The 19986-nt window shown below is 40.7% G+C and overlaps 1 protein-coding gene across 1 annotated transcript; it reads left to right on the top strand.

The window, feature by feature from the left end:
* Positions 1-12764, top strand: LOC137291723 (peroxidase mlt-7-like). Its single transcript, XM_067823189.1, has 13 exons — positions 1-69; positions 863-944; positions 2933-3054; positions 3748-3912; positions 5714-5771; positions 6021-6109; positions 7453-7560; positions 8342-8437; positions 9408-9872; positions 10221-10419; positions 11081-11250; positions 11842-11944; positions 12648-12764. The coding sequence occupies exons 1-13, from the start codon at positions 18-20 to the stop codon at positions 12703-12705; spliced, it is 1767 nt and encodes a 588-aa protein (XP_067679290.1). The 5' UTR covers positions 1-17; the 3' UTR covers positions 12706-12764.
* Positions 12765-19986: the final 7222 nt, after the last annotated feature.

The following is a 19986-nucleotide window of genomic DNA, read 5'->3' as shown; positions in this document are numbered from 1 at the left end:
TGCAGACTTTATCCACTATGATGTTCGTCGTATTTTTCGGTGTTTGCCTGTTAGAGGTTGTTACTGCATGTAAGTATTTTTCACACATTAATTTCATTTTTATAATTTGGAACTGTTTCTTCCTCTGAATATTTATCGTCAGTCATTAGTCATTACTCCATGTACTTAAACAGATTTATGTCAGGGTGTCAGTTGAGCGATATGAAGTGATATATCTAGATATACCGGTACCAAACAACTGCACCACAGTTATTTGCTTTGACGACAGTCAGTCACTTTAAACACTCGCTATCAATAATCCATGACAATGTGGCTGCACCATCATACTTGCCACGGCTGAAAGGAAGTTGTTACCACGCATGTGTTATTTTAAGGGGAAGTCATGTGAACAGTCTCATGGCGTCAATCCCTAGAAGTGTAGCAGCAGGATAAAGGAGAGTGGTCTTTTAGCTAAGCATCTTAGAAGTTTTAGAAATCAGCTCGTTTTTCTTGTTTTTGTTATTACATTATATTCGTTCATCATCCGATGTATGTAGACCAAAACTTCAACTCCATCACGGTAAAAGAAGCAGGAAGATTGGCAATTTGATGAGGTCAACGTAGATTCGTATAATGTAACAAGTTTTAACTTCGAGATTACGATTTCTCACTTAAGAACGACTTCCCGGTTTAGATAAAAATGGAACAAGGACAACTGGTAGTTAAGGCTTCATACTTTGGTAACCTCAAAGACTGGGGTTCGATTTCCCACATGGATACAGTGTGTGAAGCCCATTTCTGGTGTCCACCGCCGTGATATTGCTAAAGCGACGTAAAACTACATTCGTTCACTCACTCACTCTTTAATTTTGATCTTTTCCAGCTACTTCTAGAGTGTGGCACCCTGGATCAAAACTTGATGAGATTGTGGAACGGGAGAAGGCTAACCTCAGTTCAAGGGTCAGGTAGGTCTTTTTTCCTGATGAGTCAGATTACGGAGAGCGCCATTATAAACTCTTGTGTAAATTTTCATATATAAATTACATGCATATAAATCATTTTATGAAGCAACGCTCATCGATACTGTTCATACTACATCTATAGTACAGGTGAAATAATATCAATGTAGATGTGCATCATCTGAAATACCCATTTAAAGGTGGAAAGTTCAAACATGTACATGTAAATTCGGATCTCCGTCCTCGCTGAACTGAATATGCCCCCAGAAACCCAAGCATGTCTCCCCATGCGTATTCAAGTCAGAGAAGGACCTGTGAACTTTTCTAGGTTGTGAGAAGCGTCAAAGCTCATCGCTGGTCAGTCAGTTGGTGTCACTTGATAATGTAGCTCTGTACTTGACGACGTCACGTTGCTTTACGTATAAATAGCTTGCTTGCATGGTCGCAACTCCGGTTTTTGCTGGGCGCTTTCAAATAACTGACAATTGCTACTTTCGACATTCAGTTAAATTGAATTCAAATAAAAATACAAATGTTATAAAGAGTAATGGAAATCAACATCTCCTCTTGCTTTGAAGAAAGAAAATCTTCAAAAATATGAAATCACTGTCTTAATTTAGACTTCTACTTTGAAAGGTAATGTGACTATCAACCTTTCAGTGCATCACTGGCAACTTTAGTCTTATGTTCTATGAGGATCTTCTACGAGGAAAATCGAGCACACACTGATTTACACTATCAAGGGTAACACCATGAACATTCACTTAGGTTTATCACTCTATTATTGTATTATTTGGTATACCTACCTGGATCCTCAATTCTTACAGGTCGATAAGGTTTGACATTGTCATATATATTATTCTCATAGCTATTTTAAGACCGCTGAAAATACATGAATTTAAATAGCTCAGAATAAATAGCCACAGGATGAAGAAACAAACTTTTATTGTTTTATGGTTTGATGGAAACAGTGTGTCGAATAACGAGCTATCAGCGGGTTCGTTACCCGTTATTCCTTTTTCGAGTGACGAATAACGTGCTGGGAGTGGGTTCGTTATTCTAAGATAAGACATAAGCCAACCAACAACGGGTATGGTATTGAGACACGGAAAGATAAGCGTTAGGTGCCTACATCCCAGCGAATTCGTGTTTCGTAATTCCTACGTAGAGAAAAAAGAATAATGTACTAGTAGCGTCTTCTTTATTAAAGGATATACATGAAATATCTGCAATTATATTGTCATTAATATTGAAATTCGTGTAATGAAAGACCGCAGGTTTGCAGGTGCTCTATGGCGCAAGAGCTGTTTAGTTATTCCGGGGGTGGGGGTGGGGTTTGCGACAATGGGATAGCTCAGTGGTTAACCCGTTCGGTCTCCATGCCGAAGACTCAGGTTCGACTCAGGAAGACAGTGTAGGTTAGCTTTTCGTTAATCATAAGTGCTGAACGACTAAACAACTGTTACACAGTAGAACACCTGTTAAAGTAACCTGTTGTATCTCCATCCATGGGTTTCAATGTATATGACTACACAAATGCACAGCCTTTGAATGATTAACTGAGTAGGTTTAGTTTGGATGGTCTATAAATATCTATTCTGGTTAGCGTATATCATATATATAATTTTATATTTGACACAACTGGTGGACACAGAGTGAATAACGAACGCAATGCTATCACGTTATTCGTTATTCGAAAAAACAAATAATGAATTACGAACCCGCTGCTAACTTCAACAGCAATGTGGAACGGCTCTCTCAAACGTCATTTGTCGACTCCCAAGTAGCGTTAATTCATACTGGATTCTGTAAAAACATAATAAAAATACGAATAAAACATAAATTATTAACACAAACGTGAACATATACGAGACATTTTTTACAGACACAACGTATATGCTGATCATGCTTGACAGAAGTACACTGTTTGTTGTTCGCTAGTCTAAATAGTGGAAATGATGCTGTTCACATGAGACATATGATTACGGTTCTAGCACATGTGAAGACGACTTCACCATCCGCCCCCTGAGTGGAGTTTGCAACAACCTCGACAATCCAGGATGGGGAGCTCCTCTACAGGACTTTCGGCGACTCATCAATGCCCTTTACGATGATAGTATGTTTCAAGTAGATTTAGCATTGTTGAACCCACACATGAAATCACACTAAATATCATTTACGACTTTAGTTAGCATGCCACATCATTTTTCTGATACACAATTTCAAAATAACTTCAAATATTTCAAAGCTTGGTTAAATCCATACACGAAATGACCTGCACATTAAACAGTGTTTATGACTGTAATGTATTTTTGTAAGCACAGGCCGTTATTTCTGTGAAATACAATTTCAAAATATTTTATAATAACTTCAAATATTTAAAAAATTAAGCATTGTTAGACCCATACATGAATGGACATTAAAACATTTAAGACATTTACGACGATCTACTGATATCTATTTCTATTTATCATCTATTTATCAATGAAAAATGTACATACCTGAACACAGCACTGCCATTAGATTTGCAGTGCAGCGATGTCATAGCTTTTTGACGTCACCAAGTTCATGACGTCATAGCATTGTCAGGACACAAAATCTACTCTCCAAACGATATCTCCTAGGACATATCGTCTGATCTCACACAAGCAAACACAGTTTGGTACGATAAATGAACACACAGCTTCAAAATAAACTTCAAATATTTCAAAATATTTTAAAGCAACAACTTCAACATAGTTCATAAACATCATGCAAAGATACACGAGGATCTCCATCCATGTGCAACTGAAGGATTTATAACTTCCAGCGTCCGGCAAACCACGTTTCAATGATCTGCCTAGTGCCAGAGCGGTTAGCGTTGCGTGTTTCCCAAACGACGATGACAGCAGCCTGGAGACCTCGCTGAACCTTCTGGTCATGCAATGGGGGCAGTTCATGGCTCACGACTATGCTGGGACACCAGGGACGAGTGGTGAGAATGTTTAGATATTCATCCCATTTCCAACAAGTTTGTTGTTTTTTTCTGTCAACGGTGTGTCTTAATTGTATTTACAGCACTATTCACTTCATTGGTTTTCAATTCAGGTTACAAACAATTCCATTTATCATTATCCAATTTTGTCCCTTGCACTTTTTCCTTTATCATTATCTAATTCTATCTACATCACCATTCCCTTTTCCTTATCTAATTTTATCCACAGCACTATTCCCTCTATCATTATCTACTTCAATCTATAGCACTATTCCTTTTATCATTAGGTAACTCTACTGAAACAATATTCTCTTTATCGTTATCTAATTTCATCTTTATCAGGATCTAATTCTATTCACAACACTTTTCCCATAATCATTATCTAATTCTGTCGACAACAACATTCCCTTTATCGTTATCTAATTCTATCGATATCATTATTCCCTTTTTCAATATCTAATTCTATTGACAACAATATTTCCTTTATCATTATCAAATTCTGATAACTATTCTTTATCTCTTTCAATTTGTAAACCTTTTCTCTTCATGTCTTTCTACCCCCCTTAGAATTTCCATGAAATGTCTTTTTCTGTTGTCTGCTTTCACCTAAACAGTTGTGTTTATACCCTTTTTGTCTGTCTGCCTTCAACAATATTAACTCCACGCTCCATATCCCGGCATCGATATTCTGTTTATGTGTACTTCAAGCAGTACTGAGTGAGTGAGTGAGTGAGTTTAGTTTTACGCCACACTCAGCAATATTCCAGCTATATGGCGGCGGTCTTTAAATAATCGAGTCTGGACCAGACAATCCAGTAATCAACAACATGAGCATCGATGTGCGCAATTGGGAACTGATGACATGTGTCAACCAAGTCAGAGAGTCTGACCACCCGATCCCGTTAGTCGTCTCTTAAGACAAGCATGGGTTGGTGAAGGCCTATTCTACCCCGGGAACCTTCACGGGTCTCAAGCAGTACTCTCTTCTGTTCTTGTCTGCGTAAAATTTCCCACAAGAAATGAGGGGTACGGGAATAGATACAGTCATTGCCCTTTTCTTCTGTTCTTGTCTCCATATATTGTCCCTCATAAAATTTCCCACAAGAAATGAGGGGCACGGGAACAGATACAGTCATTGCCCTTTTCTTCTGTTCTTGTCTCCATATATTGTCCCTCATAAAATTTCCCACAAGAAATGAGGGGCACGGGAACAGATACAGTCATTGCCATGTGATTATCAGGGGTGAGACGAATCATTGGTACGCATCCATGAATCGAACCATTCGACGCCGATACAGGGAATCGATACAAAACTTTACATTATCGCATATCTCGAATGGACTTCAAATGGACCACGAGGCATCGATGTTAACTTTGAATATTACTGAATCGCGATATCTGTCAGGAAAAAGAGACTTACTTTTGTTGGATAATTAAAATATTTGGTTACTTGCAAATACTGTGTCAGACACACTCGCTCGCTTGTTATGAACATTACCATAATCCATGTATAGAACTTAACTGTCTGGTTTTTTTTAATGAAAATTGAAAACGCTGGCACAATGTGACAAAAAACGGTTTTGTTTTGATTTTAATGAGTTTTATAGTTGGTGTTAGAATTAAATATTTTAGCATTGTGATACGAATCGTATCGCCAACCTTCTTTCGGGATCCGTCTTCCATCGCAGTTTCAGTGCACAATACTTTGACAACATATCGTCGTGACTAAACCTTTAGTATCGTGATGTATCGTCTCGCACGTTGTATGCCAATACCAGCACTAGTGATCATCTGTCCACAGCGCACGATTGCTGCACAGGAATGGAAAGCAACGGAAAGCATCCCGACTATGACTCTGAGTGAGGCATTTCTTTTTATGCACTGATGGAGTCTCAGAATATATACATATTCATGATACAAAAATATACCAAAATATTTTGCTTGGTAGTAATATTACATTTATGACCACAGAATGATATAGAGTCGAGAACACTTGACATTATTCGTTCTGAAAATTAATGTACAATTACAAAGTAATTTACAGATTTTGTCTCGGCATAGAAAGGAACGGTTCGGTGTCACCAAACTGTTTTGCTTTTTATTTTCAGCGGCGATTGCTTCCCAATCCTTATCGCGTCGAACGACAGGTACTTCAACGACTGCCTACCATTTAGCCGGTCGGATTCCTCCCCACATAGTAAGTAATACCTAACAATTTCTACAGGCGTTGTGATTTGGCAACCGATTTGATTCTCGATAGCGAAAAAACACCAAAAAACATAAATGACCATAATCAACCCTCATGTAAACATCAATATGTGTTAAGCTCCTGGACAAATGGTCATAACAATACAGTGAACAATGAAATAAACAAGGCTGGTAATGTCCATGTGAGGTACACAAAACAGTTTTTGAATACATGTCCAAATGGTCAGCTCGGTACAACATGACCACAGGTGTTGCCGTCCATGATAAGTGCTCTATGGAATTACCGTCTGGAGAGCGAGCTGTCCAGGGTAATGTGAGGTCTTTATTGACGTTAAGGGCGTTTTGCACGACGTTAGTAGCAGGAAGTCTGGCACCGTCGTTTTGGAACATAATGTCCCGTGGCTCTTACCAAAGGAATGGAATGACGACAGGATGTAGGGCCTCATCTTTGTAGCGTAAGACATTCAACTTACCACCAGTGATGGCCTAGATTTTCGAAGCTGGAAGACAGCCGTAAGTACCCTACATTAAAATTAACTTAGGACTAACTTAGCGCTAAGAGAGCTTCGAAAATCTAGGCCCTGACCTCTTGGCACTCCTACCTTAAAATGACCTCTTGCACACAACAACGGACAGTGCGTTCTCCTGTTCCAAGATAAACACGTTGTCTGCATTCAGAATGGAACATGCATAACCTGCTCTCGTCGGTTAATAAGGACGAGTTGCTAATTATGACGTCACCAGCGCCTCATTGTTCATGCCCATCGTAGTCTGAGACGACGATATCAACAGCAGGAAGTGTATGCTGTAGCTGGCTGAAGTGATGTTGGGTTTGAACTGCTACATACTAATGATGGTTTCATAGTACCAGCCAACTGAGATTCCAGTATACAGACTCCGAGCCGACCAGTCCTCGTTTGAACCTGAAACACCGAGTGTCAGACAGGATGACAATAAACTGGTTACCGGCTCCATATGCGCCTCAACTTGGGATCTGCGAGAGAGAGCCCAGATTAGGGTACATGTAACAACAATGAGAGTTTTTTGACGTCTTTTAGAATGACGCTGGCAGCAACGGACCACAGTCTGCATTGCGCTACGCGGGACGGTCAACTCTGGTAGAGTGTGCACCTGGACAAAGCGATTTTAGCTTTAAGGCGATCGCAACTCCCCTGCCTTAAAATATAAGACGTTCCTAACGCAAAAGTCATTTTGTATACACCATCAACATCCTGGACGTTTTTTGCCTCTGTGAATCAAACGAGTGCCATTAGGTTTCAACCAATCATCATCTGAGAATGTTATAAACTCATCCACTCGGCATGTCCCCAGACACGTCACCTCGGGAACAGTACAACATCCTCACCTCCTACATCGACGCCAGCACCGTCTACGGAGGCTCCGAAGAGGAGTTGGACGAACTAAGAACAAACTCAGGAGGTAAGTATACATTGGACGCCTGTGACAAATGTGTATATGTATGGAGGTGTGACACCATTTAGCCTTTAAGTAGTCATAAAACAGTTTACACCCGAATACGGCAGTATGTGCCGTCGACATTCCGATAAAAGTAGCTCGCTAAGCTGTTTGCCCAAACCGGCACAGAGCGAGGTTTCATTTGTCTTCAAGTCATCTGTCTCCATCGTGATAGCGGGGCGGTGGGGGTAGTCCAGTGGTTAAAGCGTTCGCTCGTCACGCCGAAGATCCGGGTTCGATTCCTCACATGGATACAATGTATGAAGCCCATATCTGGCGTGCCTCGCCTTGATATAGCTGAATTATTGCTTAAAGCGGCGTAAAATCAACCTTGCTTATTCATCGTGACAGTATGATATCACAAAGGCGGTGTGACAGTCTTGAATAAATTCAGGGAGGAATTCATTCTTCTTCTAATGCTTGCCCCTGCCACGAAACAATTAATTTTCTTGCTTAAAACGCGTTTAGTGAGTGGTTGTTCGCCAAATTCGACGAAAACATATTTCCTCCGTTGACTTGTGTCTCATGCTCACAATTGACTTTCCCTTGCATATGTGTGGGTAAGGCTACATATTCTCACTTTGAATGTCTGGTTTCATCATATGAATGTCCTGACTTATCGCTATTCGACAGGGATTCGTAAACAGACGCTTAGACTTTAGGGCTAACTGTATAAGCAGATATTTCATCTGGTTATGAAAACGATTTTGTTGCCTAAACCTCCTAATGTTTTGTCATCAATTAGGTTTGCTGAAAACCACTTCTGGGGGAGACCTGCTCCCAACTTCCGACAAGCCATTTTGCCTTCTGAGAAACGGAGATACTAAGTGTCCGAATGCAGGTAGGTGTCTTTTTATATCTACTCCGTATGATCAGTATGAATGGAAGTATAAGTGTTTCTTCATTATTTCTCTTTCGTACCTGTGGAGTAAAACAGGCGCTTCTATAGCAGTAAACTAGATGTATGTTCCTCACATTGACAAAGCCATTGTGGATGTATGTTGTAATGCATATGTGCACTTACTTACAGGGACACTCTGAAGAAAATGATTTTCATTCGACCAGACGGTTTGAAACCAATCTGTCCTGACAGCTGACAGATTGTCACAGATAGGAGTATTCAGGAGAAAAGCTATCGCGCCAATAACAGTTTTTTTAATCATGATCTGATATCATGAACCAATCATTGTCGTAAAAGTCACAAATTGAAGGGTTAGATTGTGTTACATTGTTAATGCATTTTATCTTACCCCACTAACGTTACTATACTACTAGATATTTGTATAGCGCCAATATCCAGTTGGTTCAGCTGCTCAAGCGTGCTTTGTTTTGGTTTCCCCGATCATTGGATGGCTATCACTACGGCACACAGTATTGTTTTCAATCTCCACTCCCTGGGGATGATATAACTCTTGCAGCCTAAAAGGCGCACCGAGTTAATTTGACTTTCCCATCCCTACGAGGTACCCATTCACAGCTGGGTGGACTGGGGCAGATAGTCACAGTACTTTGTCCATGTTTACTACACGTTGCTGTACCCGCAACTAAGTGTTTGCACGTATTCGTGTGGCCACCATCTGGTCATCTATCAACGGATTCGTGGTTTCTTTTACGTGCACAGGGTTGTGTACTGCACACACGCGGTCACAGGTTGGCTCTATCCCGGCACCTCCAAGCTCGCTGGATTAGTAGCCTGGCGCCTTGGCCAGCTCGACCACCGCGCACAATTACTTACAGGTCTCTGACATGTAGCTGGAAAGTGACTAGGTGTGACATTAAGCAAACAAATAAACATGAAAAAATTGTTTCAGGTGACTTTCGAGTCAATGTCTTCGCTGGTTTAACATCCATGCACACGCTATGGGTTCTGCAGCATAACAGACTTGCAGATGGTCTGGCTGATGAGCACACGGATTGGGACGATGAAACTATCTTTCAAGAAGCCCGCAAGATTGTCATTGCAGCCATACAACGCATCACCTACAATGAGTGGTTGCCTCTGGTCCTTGGTAGCGGTTTCTACGATGCTTATAAACTAGGCAGTACTTATGCCTATGACTCTTCTATTAACCCTGGCCTCTTCAACAGTTTTGCTACTGCTGCTAACAGATTTGGTCATTCGCTGCTCCGCGCTACTTACAATGTCAAGGACTATTCCGACCTCAAGATACAGGATATGTTTATGGATGTATTCTACGCAAACAATGGAATCAAAGAAGTCTTCGAAGGGCTTTTGGACGACAATTGCCAGAAAGTCGACGAAAAGTTTACTAATGGTGGGTGAGAAAGCAGTTGATAAAAGTTGTAGGACGATGATATCTGATATTTCCGTGTTATTTATTTATTTATTTATTTATTTATTTATTTATTTATTTATTTAACGAGGAGATTTGGGTGTGTTTAGTACACTAATGTGCCAAATCAACGCGTGTTCCTCACTGCTTGTCATAATTTTATGACCTTATGGTGATATCATATAGTGTCCAATCTGAATTATCTCTCCAAATATGTGAATTATTCCACGACGTGTTTCCACTGTCCTGTTGTTTTAGGAATAATCGACCTCTAAAGCGAGAGAGTAACATCGACTGGCTTTTTTGCTCATGGACATATTGTTTTGCCAGGTGTGACCGATCATCTGTTTGAGCACGTCATGGCGGCAGGTGGGGCGGAAGACTTAACATCCTTCAACATTCAACGTGGCCGCGACCATGGCCTCCCATCCTACCCGGCCTTCAGAGACGCGGCGATCAAGTTCGCCAAAAAGCATTCCATCTCAATCACAACACCAACCCTCCCCTCATGCGCTTCCTCGGTGTACACGTGAGTCTTTCTTTTGTGAACAAACTAAATTATTGTTCATACCATCACACTTTATTGTTTAACAGACTGGAACTGTCTAACACACTTGTGTCAATTATCTGGTTATCTCGGCATTTAAGCTAGATCCCATCATATTCCAACAGTATTCAGCAATGTCTAGTTGTATCGAGTTACCGATAACTCGAAGTTGTTACATAGATCCCTTCAGCGTCGACAGAGCAGTGTATGGCTGTATTTGTCTGGTATTGTTTGTTTTGTCTTACATCTGAAACCCTGAATTCTCTTTGTCTCGCCACGCCGAAATCCCGGTAGGTGTCCCCCACCGTGATATTGCTGGAATATACCCGTGAAGGTCTCGGGGTAGAATAGGCCTTCAACAACCCATGCTTGCCATAAAAGGCGACTGTGCTTGTCGTAAGAGGCAACTTATGGGATCGGGTGGTCAGGCTCGTTGACTTCGTTGACACATGTCATCGGTTCCCATTTGCACAGATCGATGCTCATGCTGTTGATCACTGGATTGGCTGGTCCAGACTCGATTATTTACAGACCGCCGCCATATAGCTGTAATATTGCTGAGTGCGGCGTAAAACAACTCACTCACTGGAATATTAGTATAGGCTATATAAAACCATACTCATTCATACACTTTTGTTTTCAGAGACACAAGTAAGCTAGACCTATACCCAGGAGCTATGACTGAGACTTCTGTTCCTGGTGGTCTCGTTGGGCCAACATTTGCTTTCATAATAGGACGACAATTTAGTGATTTACGGACCGGGGATCGATTCTGGTACGAAACGAGCAATACAACCATTGGCTTCACATCAGGTACGTCCGTTAGATGTGAATATTACCCACTGCATAAGAGCTGAATATATATAGAGATGAATATACATACTTTTCCAGAACCGCCAACATATATATTTGTTTTCAGTATCTTAAGAAATGTTTTTTAATCATTAGTAACTTGGGTGACAATTTAGTCATATGTAACTTGTGAATGTATGACGGATATGACTCTTTAATTGTATTTCATTGTATCCTCCTCTGTACCTTCGTATCTATGATTGAATCCTCCCTCCTTCTGGCACTGTTTTACAGATCTACAGAAAGAAATCGCAAAATTAACCCTCTCTTAAGTGATCCTTAAAAATCTCGGTGTTGCAAATATCCAATATCTTCAATAACTTGGGTCACAACATGAGTCACATGTATCCCGAGAATATATGCCGGATACTTTGCTGTGCCTATTTACAAGATTAATAATATTTCAAAACATACTTTACCAAATGTCCCATTCAGTGCATATAACATACATCACTCTTTAATTGTATTTCATTGAATCCTCCTCTGCATATCTTCTTATCTATGATTGAATCCTCCTCCATTCAATGCACAGATTGTGGTACTGTTTTACAGATCAACGGAAAGAAATCGCAAAATTAACCCTCTCTCAAGTGATCTGTAAAAATCTCGGTATTGCAAATATCCAGAAGAACGCCTTCAGAGTTGCTAACGCCACGTAAGTGTTCCTTTTTCATATTTTTCCTGGTACATATAGTTAAATTCACCGTTGTTTTGTCCCCGACAAAATATAAACGCCAATCGAAAAGAAAAACACATGTTCAAACCCACACACATACAAACTACCGATCGCGAGCAAAAGATTTTAAGTATCACCGACCAGAAAATAGAAGCACAGACGTATGTGACATTTTTATAGACATTTTACTCACTGACATAATTTGGAAGATGATAAGGAGAACAGTTGTTTTATGGATGTCAACTTCTTTTTTAATGAGGTGCGTTCCTCAACGTTTCGGAGTATAACCCTTCATCCGGAACAGGACGGTTTAAAGGATATATCCTTTCACCTTCATCTGATGAAGAAGTACACCGAAACGTTGCGTTCCTCATAATAAAGAAGTCGCAATCCACTAAATGTCTCTTTTCCTTGTGTGCATCACTTCTAAATACCATTCAAAGGCCCATTTCCCAATATCCTGATTGAAATTCCATGGTAATGCTGTTGTTGCGTTTGTCGCAAGTCATAAATAGGTCTAAATTTAAAAGTGAAAAAATAATTTTCTTTTAAAGAAATCAAAGTTCATTCACGAAATAAGTTATGGTAAATGAAACCTGATATGCTCTCACGTAGTTATGTCTTTGATGACGATGCTAGTGTTTGGTGCTGATAACAAAGACCAATATTTGGATCATTTCAGGTCTAACGCCGAGGTCGGTTGCAGCACTCTCGACGACATTGACTACAGCAAGTTTTGAGTGTCCATATTCTTCAGTGATGTATAATCCGGAGACAATAAAAGTATTTCAGCAGCAAATATTCTTTGTATTAAGAGGGTCCTGGTGTGGGTTACGATCGTAATACTACTTGCGTGAGTGGCTGAGAAACGTTTTACGCTGCTTTTAGCAGTATTCCACAAACAGAAATGGATGTTAAACGCTGTGCCATACGGGGGATCGAACTCGGGTCCTCAGCGTGGCCAGCTGACCTTGCTGATCGCTCTTTAGTTAAAAGAAAACGACCAATAGCCACAGGATGGGTAGCAAAGCAGATGATAAATTTGATTATTTCGTTAATGTTCAGGAAATGAAGCTTGATGTCCATCTGACTTTATTCTTTCCTGTTACGTTTACAGGAAGGGAATCAGAAACAAGAGGTTGTTGAAATCAGAATACCATTTTCAACTTCCCCTTAAGCACAGATGACAGTAAAATAGAAACGACAAAACAACCACAGAAAGTTATACAGTTTTGACGATGTCATGAGCCTGTGTTTGTTTGACGCCACATTCAGCGGTATTTCAGCTGTACGACATTTTCTGTAAACAATAGAGTCCGGACCACACATTCCAGTCACTGGCGTGTTACGATACGATGATAGAGCATGAGGTTATGAGTAACTATGAAATAGTGATAATATCAGTTGTTCGGAAAAAGGTGACCGTATCCTGCTTCATAATCTACTATGAAACATAATTTCTGGCCAATTCGTCCGGCGTATTTCCCAAGCACAGGAAGCTGAACATATCAACCCTAGTTTCGCACCAAATGTCACCTACTTGAAAGTATCCTTACACATACATGTATAAGCATAAATCAGGGTGATACAAATAACAACACTAAATACTCAAAATTGCGTTTTAACTACTGGATGCAAGTGCTTTTCAAAAACATAAACATTTTACACCATTTCATCCAGTTACAGCTGTCACAAGTCTCTGTCTCTTGTTACGGTTAAGAATTTACCGTGACAAACGATGTAAGAAATCCCCTTGTGAACCAGCAAAACAGAACAAAGACAAGTCATAAACGTTCAAATTATGTATTATTACGCAACGAGAACAAGGTGTACAAAGTCATAAGTTAATGGTCACAATGCTGATTACAAATTCAGTACAAATGAGACAAAATCTAAGGCATAAGAAAGCAAAATACAATATAACAAACTCACCAAAGTCTTAGTGTGAGAGAGAATCAACTATGCAGAATGTAAACACAGCGATCGGTCTTAAAGCATATAATGTAGATTCAGGCGGTGACGAATTTTGATGATCAAGCGTTGGCAGTGATGTATATCCTGTAATTAATATGAATGAGTGTCGCCCTCAACACGGCAACAAGCTTTTTTATATATACTAAGTCATTTCCCGAAAGTTCGGCCACTTTCGAGAATGCCCTCGAATAAGTCTCCCGGAAGTAAACACATTGAAAACTAAGAGCAGACAAATTCCGGAAAACCAGAATCCCAAAAAGGCTTGACCATCTATTAAAACGAAATGTGACCCATCATAATTATTATTCAAAACACTAAGTGTTGTGGCCCGATAATAATTATTACTTAATTAATAGCAAAAATATACAGAAAATACATACTTAATACACTCTTCAGTTGTTGCACGCTTCATACGGTGCACACTCAGGGATGTGCATGTGATTCTAAAACAGTGTAGTAGCACCTCTATTCCCCCTGCCAGCTTCCGGTTCAGTCTAAATATACGTGCTGAATCACGGTCCGTCATACTGAATACACTCGCAGTTGTGGAGTCGGATTTCGATGGCTTCCAATAGTTTCATTTTCGTGAAGTCTTGATTCTTGGTTGATTGGATTTCGAGTTGTCAGACTTGATTTGATGGGTGGGGGATTTCTGTTGGTGATCGGAGAGGATTGATTTGCTGTCTGTATTGGCTGTTGATGTTTTATGTTCTTTTATGGGGTTATCATTTGGGCGGAAGGTTTCACCTATATAGGAGTCGCAGCATTCACAATTAATCTTGTAGATCATTCTTTTGTGGGGAGGGAGGTGCTTTCTGGGGGGGAGGTTACGGACATTGGCTTGGAGGATGGTCCTGAGGGTTGGAGATCCAGTGAAGATGGTGTCGATGTGTGCTTGGTGCTTTAGCAGTCTGCTTTAGTAGCGCTCCAATCATGCACACGTCATACCTACGATTTGGAAAACATCAAAGATCGTCCCGAAAGCGAAGAAATGCAAACCTAAAACGTTGAATGACTTTAGACCAGTTGCTTTAACATCCATAGCTATGAAGTGTCTTGAGCGCATTCTGTTAACTTTTCTCCTACTTGATATCGGTCATTTGTTAGATCCGCTACAGTTTGCATACAGGGCCAGTCGTGGAATTGACGATGCTAAACTTGTTATTTTAAACCACATTCATTGAAGTGACTAAGTCATATGTTCGAATACCTTTTGTTGATTTTTCCTCAGCTTTTAAAACGATTCAACCCCACATTTTACACCAGAAGTTGTTAAACATGAGCGTTAATGGTAATCTTTTATTATCAATTGAAAGCTTTTTAACCCAAAGACCACAATTCGTTAATGTTAATTCTGTTACCTCATCTACACTTGTCACTAATACTGGAGCTCCCCAGGGTTGCGTCATCTCGCCCGTGATTTTCACTTTATACACAAGTGATTGCACAAGCCAACATTCCGATTACCTCACTGTCAAATTTACCGATGATGTGGCTCTTGTAGGTCTGATCACTGACAGTGAACTGCATTACAGAGACAAAATCCGGAACTTTGTATCTTGGTGTAAGGACAATTTCCTCTTGTTAAATGTGAAGAAGACAAAGGAACTTATTGTAGATTTCAGGACCAAAATGGATAAGATTGAACCTGTTGAAATTGACAATACCGCTGTGGATATCGTAACAGAGTATAAATACCTTGTCACTATCATTGACAATAAATTATCTTGGAATGCAAATGCAGATTTTATCTTTAAGAAATGCCAACAAAGACTACACTTTTTAAAACAGAGCCCTTTTATCCCCACAAGCATCCGCCTTTTAAACGAAGACTGTATTTATTTACTATTTACTTTATTTGTATTTTATTTATTTGTATTTTACATGTCAATGCACTTTCATTTGTAAACCAAATTCCTCTCGAGGTAATAAAGTATGTCTTATCTTATCTGCTGATTTGATGGGAGGTTTTGACGATGTAGAGTAGGGTGATTCTGATGGGTGCAGATTCCGGTTTGGTCAGGTTGGGCTTGTGGAGGGTGGTGGAGATGGTCTTCTTGACTAAGCTGGTGGAATACTGGTTGAAGACATGTTGAAGATGGTTCAGTTCTTGTTCTAGGTCTTGGCTACTGGAGCAAATGTTCTTGGCACGCTTGGTTAGAGTTGATATGACACCGGACTTGGTTTACTTTTACATTCTGGTCATTCCCTTTCCTTCACTCCGTTGAACCGGAAGCTGGCGAATGGAGGCGAAGAACTATCTGATATACCACGAGTGGCGCTAAAATATTGAATATTACATATTTCACGTGAGTAATTATTAAATATTGGGTGTCAAATCTGAGAGCACAGCTCAGTGAGGAAATGAGAGTGAACTTTTGATGGTGGTGATACTTTATTTTGGGATGAAAAATATTTTTTGAACCGATGCGAGGGAAGTTCGTTGCCAACCTTCTAGATAAGATTGCTTGGTTGAATACACTAGATTCCGAAAAAAGGGGCAAAACGTGCCTTGATTGGGTGGTAGGGTGGCAGGGTGGCAGGGTGGTAAGGACGTCAGCCGTACTTTTGCCGAACGTGATTTGTGACGCCATACTGCTAACACGGCTAGTCTACAACTACATTTGACCACGGTTATGACGAATTTATAGGGATCTGGGTTCGTAATAACCGCAGTTTGTCTTACGCATTTCGAGTTATGTTTTAAGCAAGTCTTAGGGACTAACAATGTCACATCGTTACATTTGTCAGTTCCTTATAAGCGTGTTCATTATAAACGTAGTTTATTGTAATTCTGTGGTTGTTGTTTAGCGCCGCTCTCAGCAATGTTCCAGCTATATGACGGCGGTCTGTCAATAATAGAGTCTGGACCAGGCAATGAGGTGATCCACAGCATTATCACTGATGATGGCATACCATGACAGACATGAGCCAAGTCTGACCACAGGATCCCGTTAGTGGCCTCTTACAAGAGGAAGAGGAATAGGTTGCTGAAGACCATTTCTAAACCAGATATTCAATCAATTCATTCTTCTTCGTAGTGGAGGCAAAAGGAACAGGCTACATTTCAGGGCGGTACACATGTACATATGTAGTTCAAAGGACAATGAATGTACAAAGAAACTCTGATGTTACTGGCTTAGGAGCGAATCTCTAAGTGTCATTGCATCGTGCATATAAATAGCTACGTGTAGGTTTTTTTCACAATAACTGGACTGCCAACTGACATGTGCATATTAAACTCATGAACAGTAGGATTTGAATAAAATTTATGTGGTAACATTTCAGGTTTTGATGACATATACATACTAAAATAAAATTCATTTTCAATAAAGTTATCGTTACATACGATAATATATCGTTAATATATCGACCGGTTTCAATTTGGAGATGGCACCTAACATCCAGCACACTCTGAGGGTGCGAGTTCGGATCCTGAATGGGACTCAGCTAAACCAAGTACTTACTAAGAAAGTGCAATCCTATATATGCCATATCTTACATCTGGCCACTTTCCAAATGGCATCGTGTAATCGTGGCTTTCGTGCCAATGAACACTTATCAAAGGGGTACACAAAGTCTGCAGTCCAGACTACCAGTTGTCCAACTTCCATTCTTCTGGAAGTCGGGGTGGCTGAGCGGGGGTTTGGCGACTGACTCTGTGAGCTGGCGATTTGGTGCCTGACTCAGAGGGTGCGAGTTCGGATACCGGATTGGACTCAACTAAAGTGAGTGAGTGAGTGAGTTTAGTTTTACGCCGCACTCAGCAATATTACAGCTATATGGCGGCGGTCTGTAAATAATCGAGTCTGGACCAGACAATCCAGTGATCAACAACATGAGCATCGATCTGCGCAATTGGGAACCGATGACACGCGTCAACCAAGTCAGCGAGCCTGACCACCCGATCCCGTTAGTCGCCTCTTACGACAAGCTGAGTCGCCTTTTATGGCAAGCATGGGTTGCTGAAGGCCTATTCTACCCCGGGACCTTCACAATTTGTTACAATTTGTTAAACTTCGTCTTCTGTGACCACCAAGCTATGCCTTCCTAATTCTTGAAAGGAATCTTTGCATGGTTCAATTGTTCAACAAATGCATTTATAGGAATTACCTGAACTAACTGCATTTTCACCACTTAAGCGTACTTTTCATTGTCATTGTGTCGAAAGTTACTGAAAGAATGGTTTGTTCTAAGCCTGTAATCGACGGGAATGTCCTGCAGTCAATATTACACAGTCTGTCGATGTCTTCACCTAATGCTTCAAATCTCATGGTCTGATCATAACGAAGTGATACAGGCTTTAGATTTGGCATCATTTCCCAGAGTCTGTGCCTCCTCAAACCTCCTCCCATACGAGATCGCATTATGGGAACCCCCTACACCTTCAGAGAGAGCTGTTCCCTATCATCCTGACGTGAACTCACACCATTTTCACACCACAGGTCACACTGAGTATGCTGAAGATGTTTCAACAGACTCCCCAATTGACCATCATTCACAACCCTCTATGTCTCCGAAGTTGCGTCGGTCAGGTCGCACTCAGATGCCGTACCACCTCTCAGACTACACCCTGGACTAGATTATAATGTGTGAGCATCCTGAGGTTGTTGCTGGGTTAGGTGCTTTTGAGGTCGCCTTCACCTGTTGGCATTTCGGCAGACCTATTGCCAATGGTGATAGCGTGCCATTATATACACTGTTAATATTGTGGCTACCATCTCGGACTGCTGCGACGCTGGAGTGACCAGGACCACGTGCATATTCCACGGACCCATTGGCTCTGCCAGTTTGCCAACAGACTCCCATTAAAGGGGACAACACCCTGACCAGTTTGACCAGGTTCCAAAAGGCCTGTGACATGACCCCTTCAGCAGTTGTAAAAAGCATCTCATTTTAAACAAGGTTACTGAACATTGAACGACTGTGAAATTTTAGTCAGTTCCTCTCAGACCGTGTTCACTATTGCTTATGCATTATGTAATATATCTGGTAACAAGCCGAAACACGTGAGTCACCTCAGTACAAGGGTTGTACAGTAAATCAGTAAATAATCAGCCGTGTTCAAACGAACTTAAAGCCTTGTGTTGAAGCCACATCGCGAACATCCTGTCAATGAGAGCCTATGTGAATTTCTTGTGTGACCTTTTGGGCCTTTGATGTCCTTCCGATGACCGTGAATTCTTGACAATAAGAGAAAAGTGACTAACCACAGAACAGATCTCGACACTTGAGAAGATTTCTCTTTTGAATCTCCTCCGCTCCAAGTCATGGCCACGTGACACCTCTTGGCGCACTGACATTGGCGAGAAAATTGTGAAGAAATACCTGATCAGATGCAATATTTTTTATGCGAGAACAATCAAGCCAGACAAACTTTCTCGTGCTTATCAGCAGTGGAAGAGCATTCATTCCGTCTTTGTGATACAACATCCCGAATATTCTTACTTTTGTTGCATCCAGGCTAGGTCAATCCATCACAGAGCATACATACAGGGGACGTCATGCTTGTCATATTACTTCACCTAGTCCTTGACAGTCACTGGAGTCTCCAGTTCGCCCTATTGCACTTGTACTATTGGGTAAGTACATATGAATTTCATGTTATTTATTTTCCATTAACCCGAAGCTCTATGTAAAATATAATTCTGGTTCTAATCGTTCATGAAAATAATATTTCTCTGGATTCTTTTGTACTTATTTTAGTTCATATTAAAAGAATTCAGTATTGTGAAAATGAGTGAGTGAGTTTAGTTTTACGCCGCACTCAACAATATTCCAGCTATATGACAGCGGTCTGTAAATAATCCGGTGACCAACAACATGAGCATCGATCTGCGCAATTGGGAACCGGTGACATGTGTCAACCAAGTCAGCGAGCCTGACCACCCGATCCCGTTAGTCGCCTCTTACGACAAGCCTTTTATGGGAAGCATGGGTTGCTGAAGGCCTATTCTCCTCCGGGACCTTCGCGGGTCGTATTGTGAAAAGTTGACACAACATTGGATAACCTATTCTGAATTTTCTCCAATGTAAATATGAAAATG

This window comes from Haliotis asinina, chromosome 7 (assembly GCF_037392515.1).
Source record: "Haliotis asinina isolate JCU_RB_2024 chromosome 7, JCU_Hal_asi_v2, whole genome shotgun sequence".
In the NCBI taxonomy this organism is placed as follows: domain Eukaryota; kingdom Metazoa; phylum Mollusca; class Gastropoda; order Lepetellida; family Haliotidae; genus Haliotis; species Haliotis asinina.
Note: the sequence above shows the minus strand (reverse complement) of the source record. Positions and strands in the feature narration are given on the sequence as shown.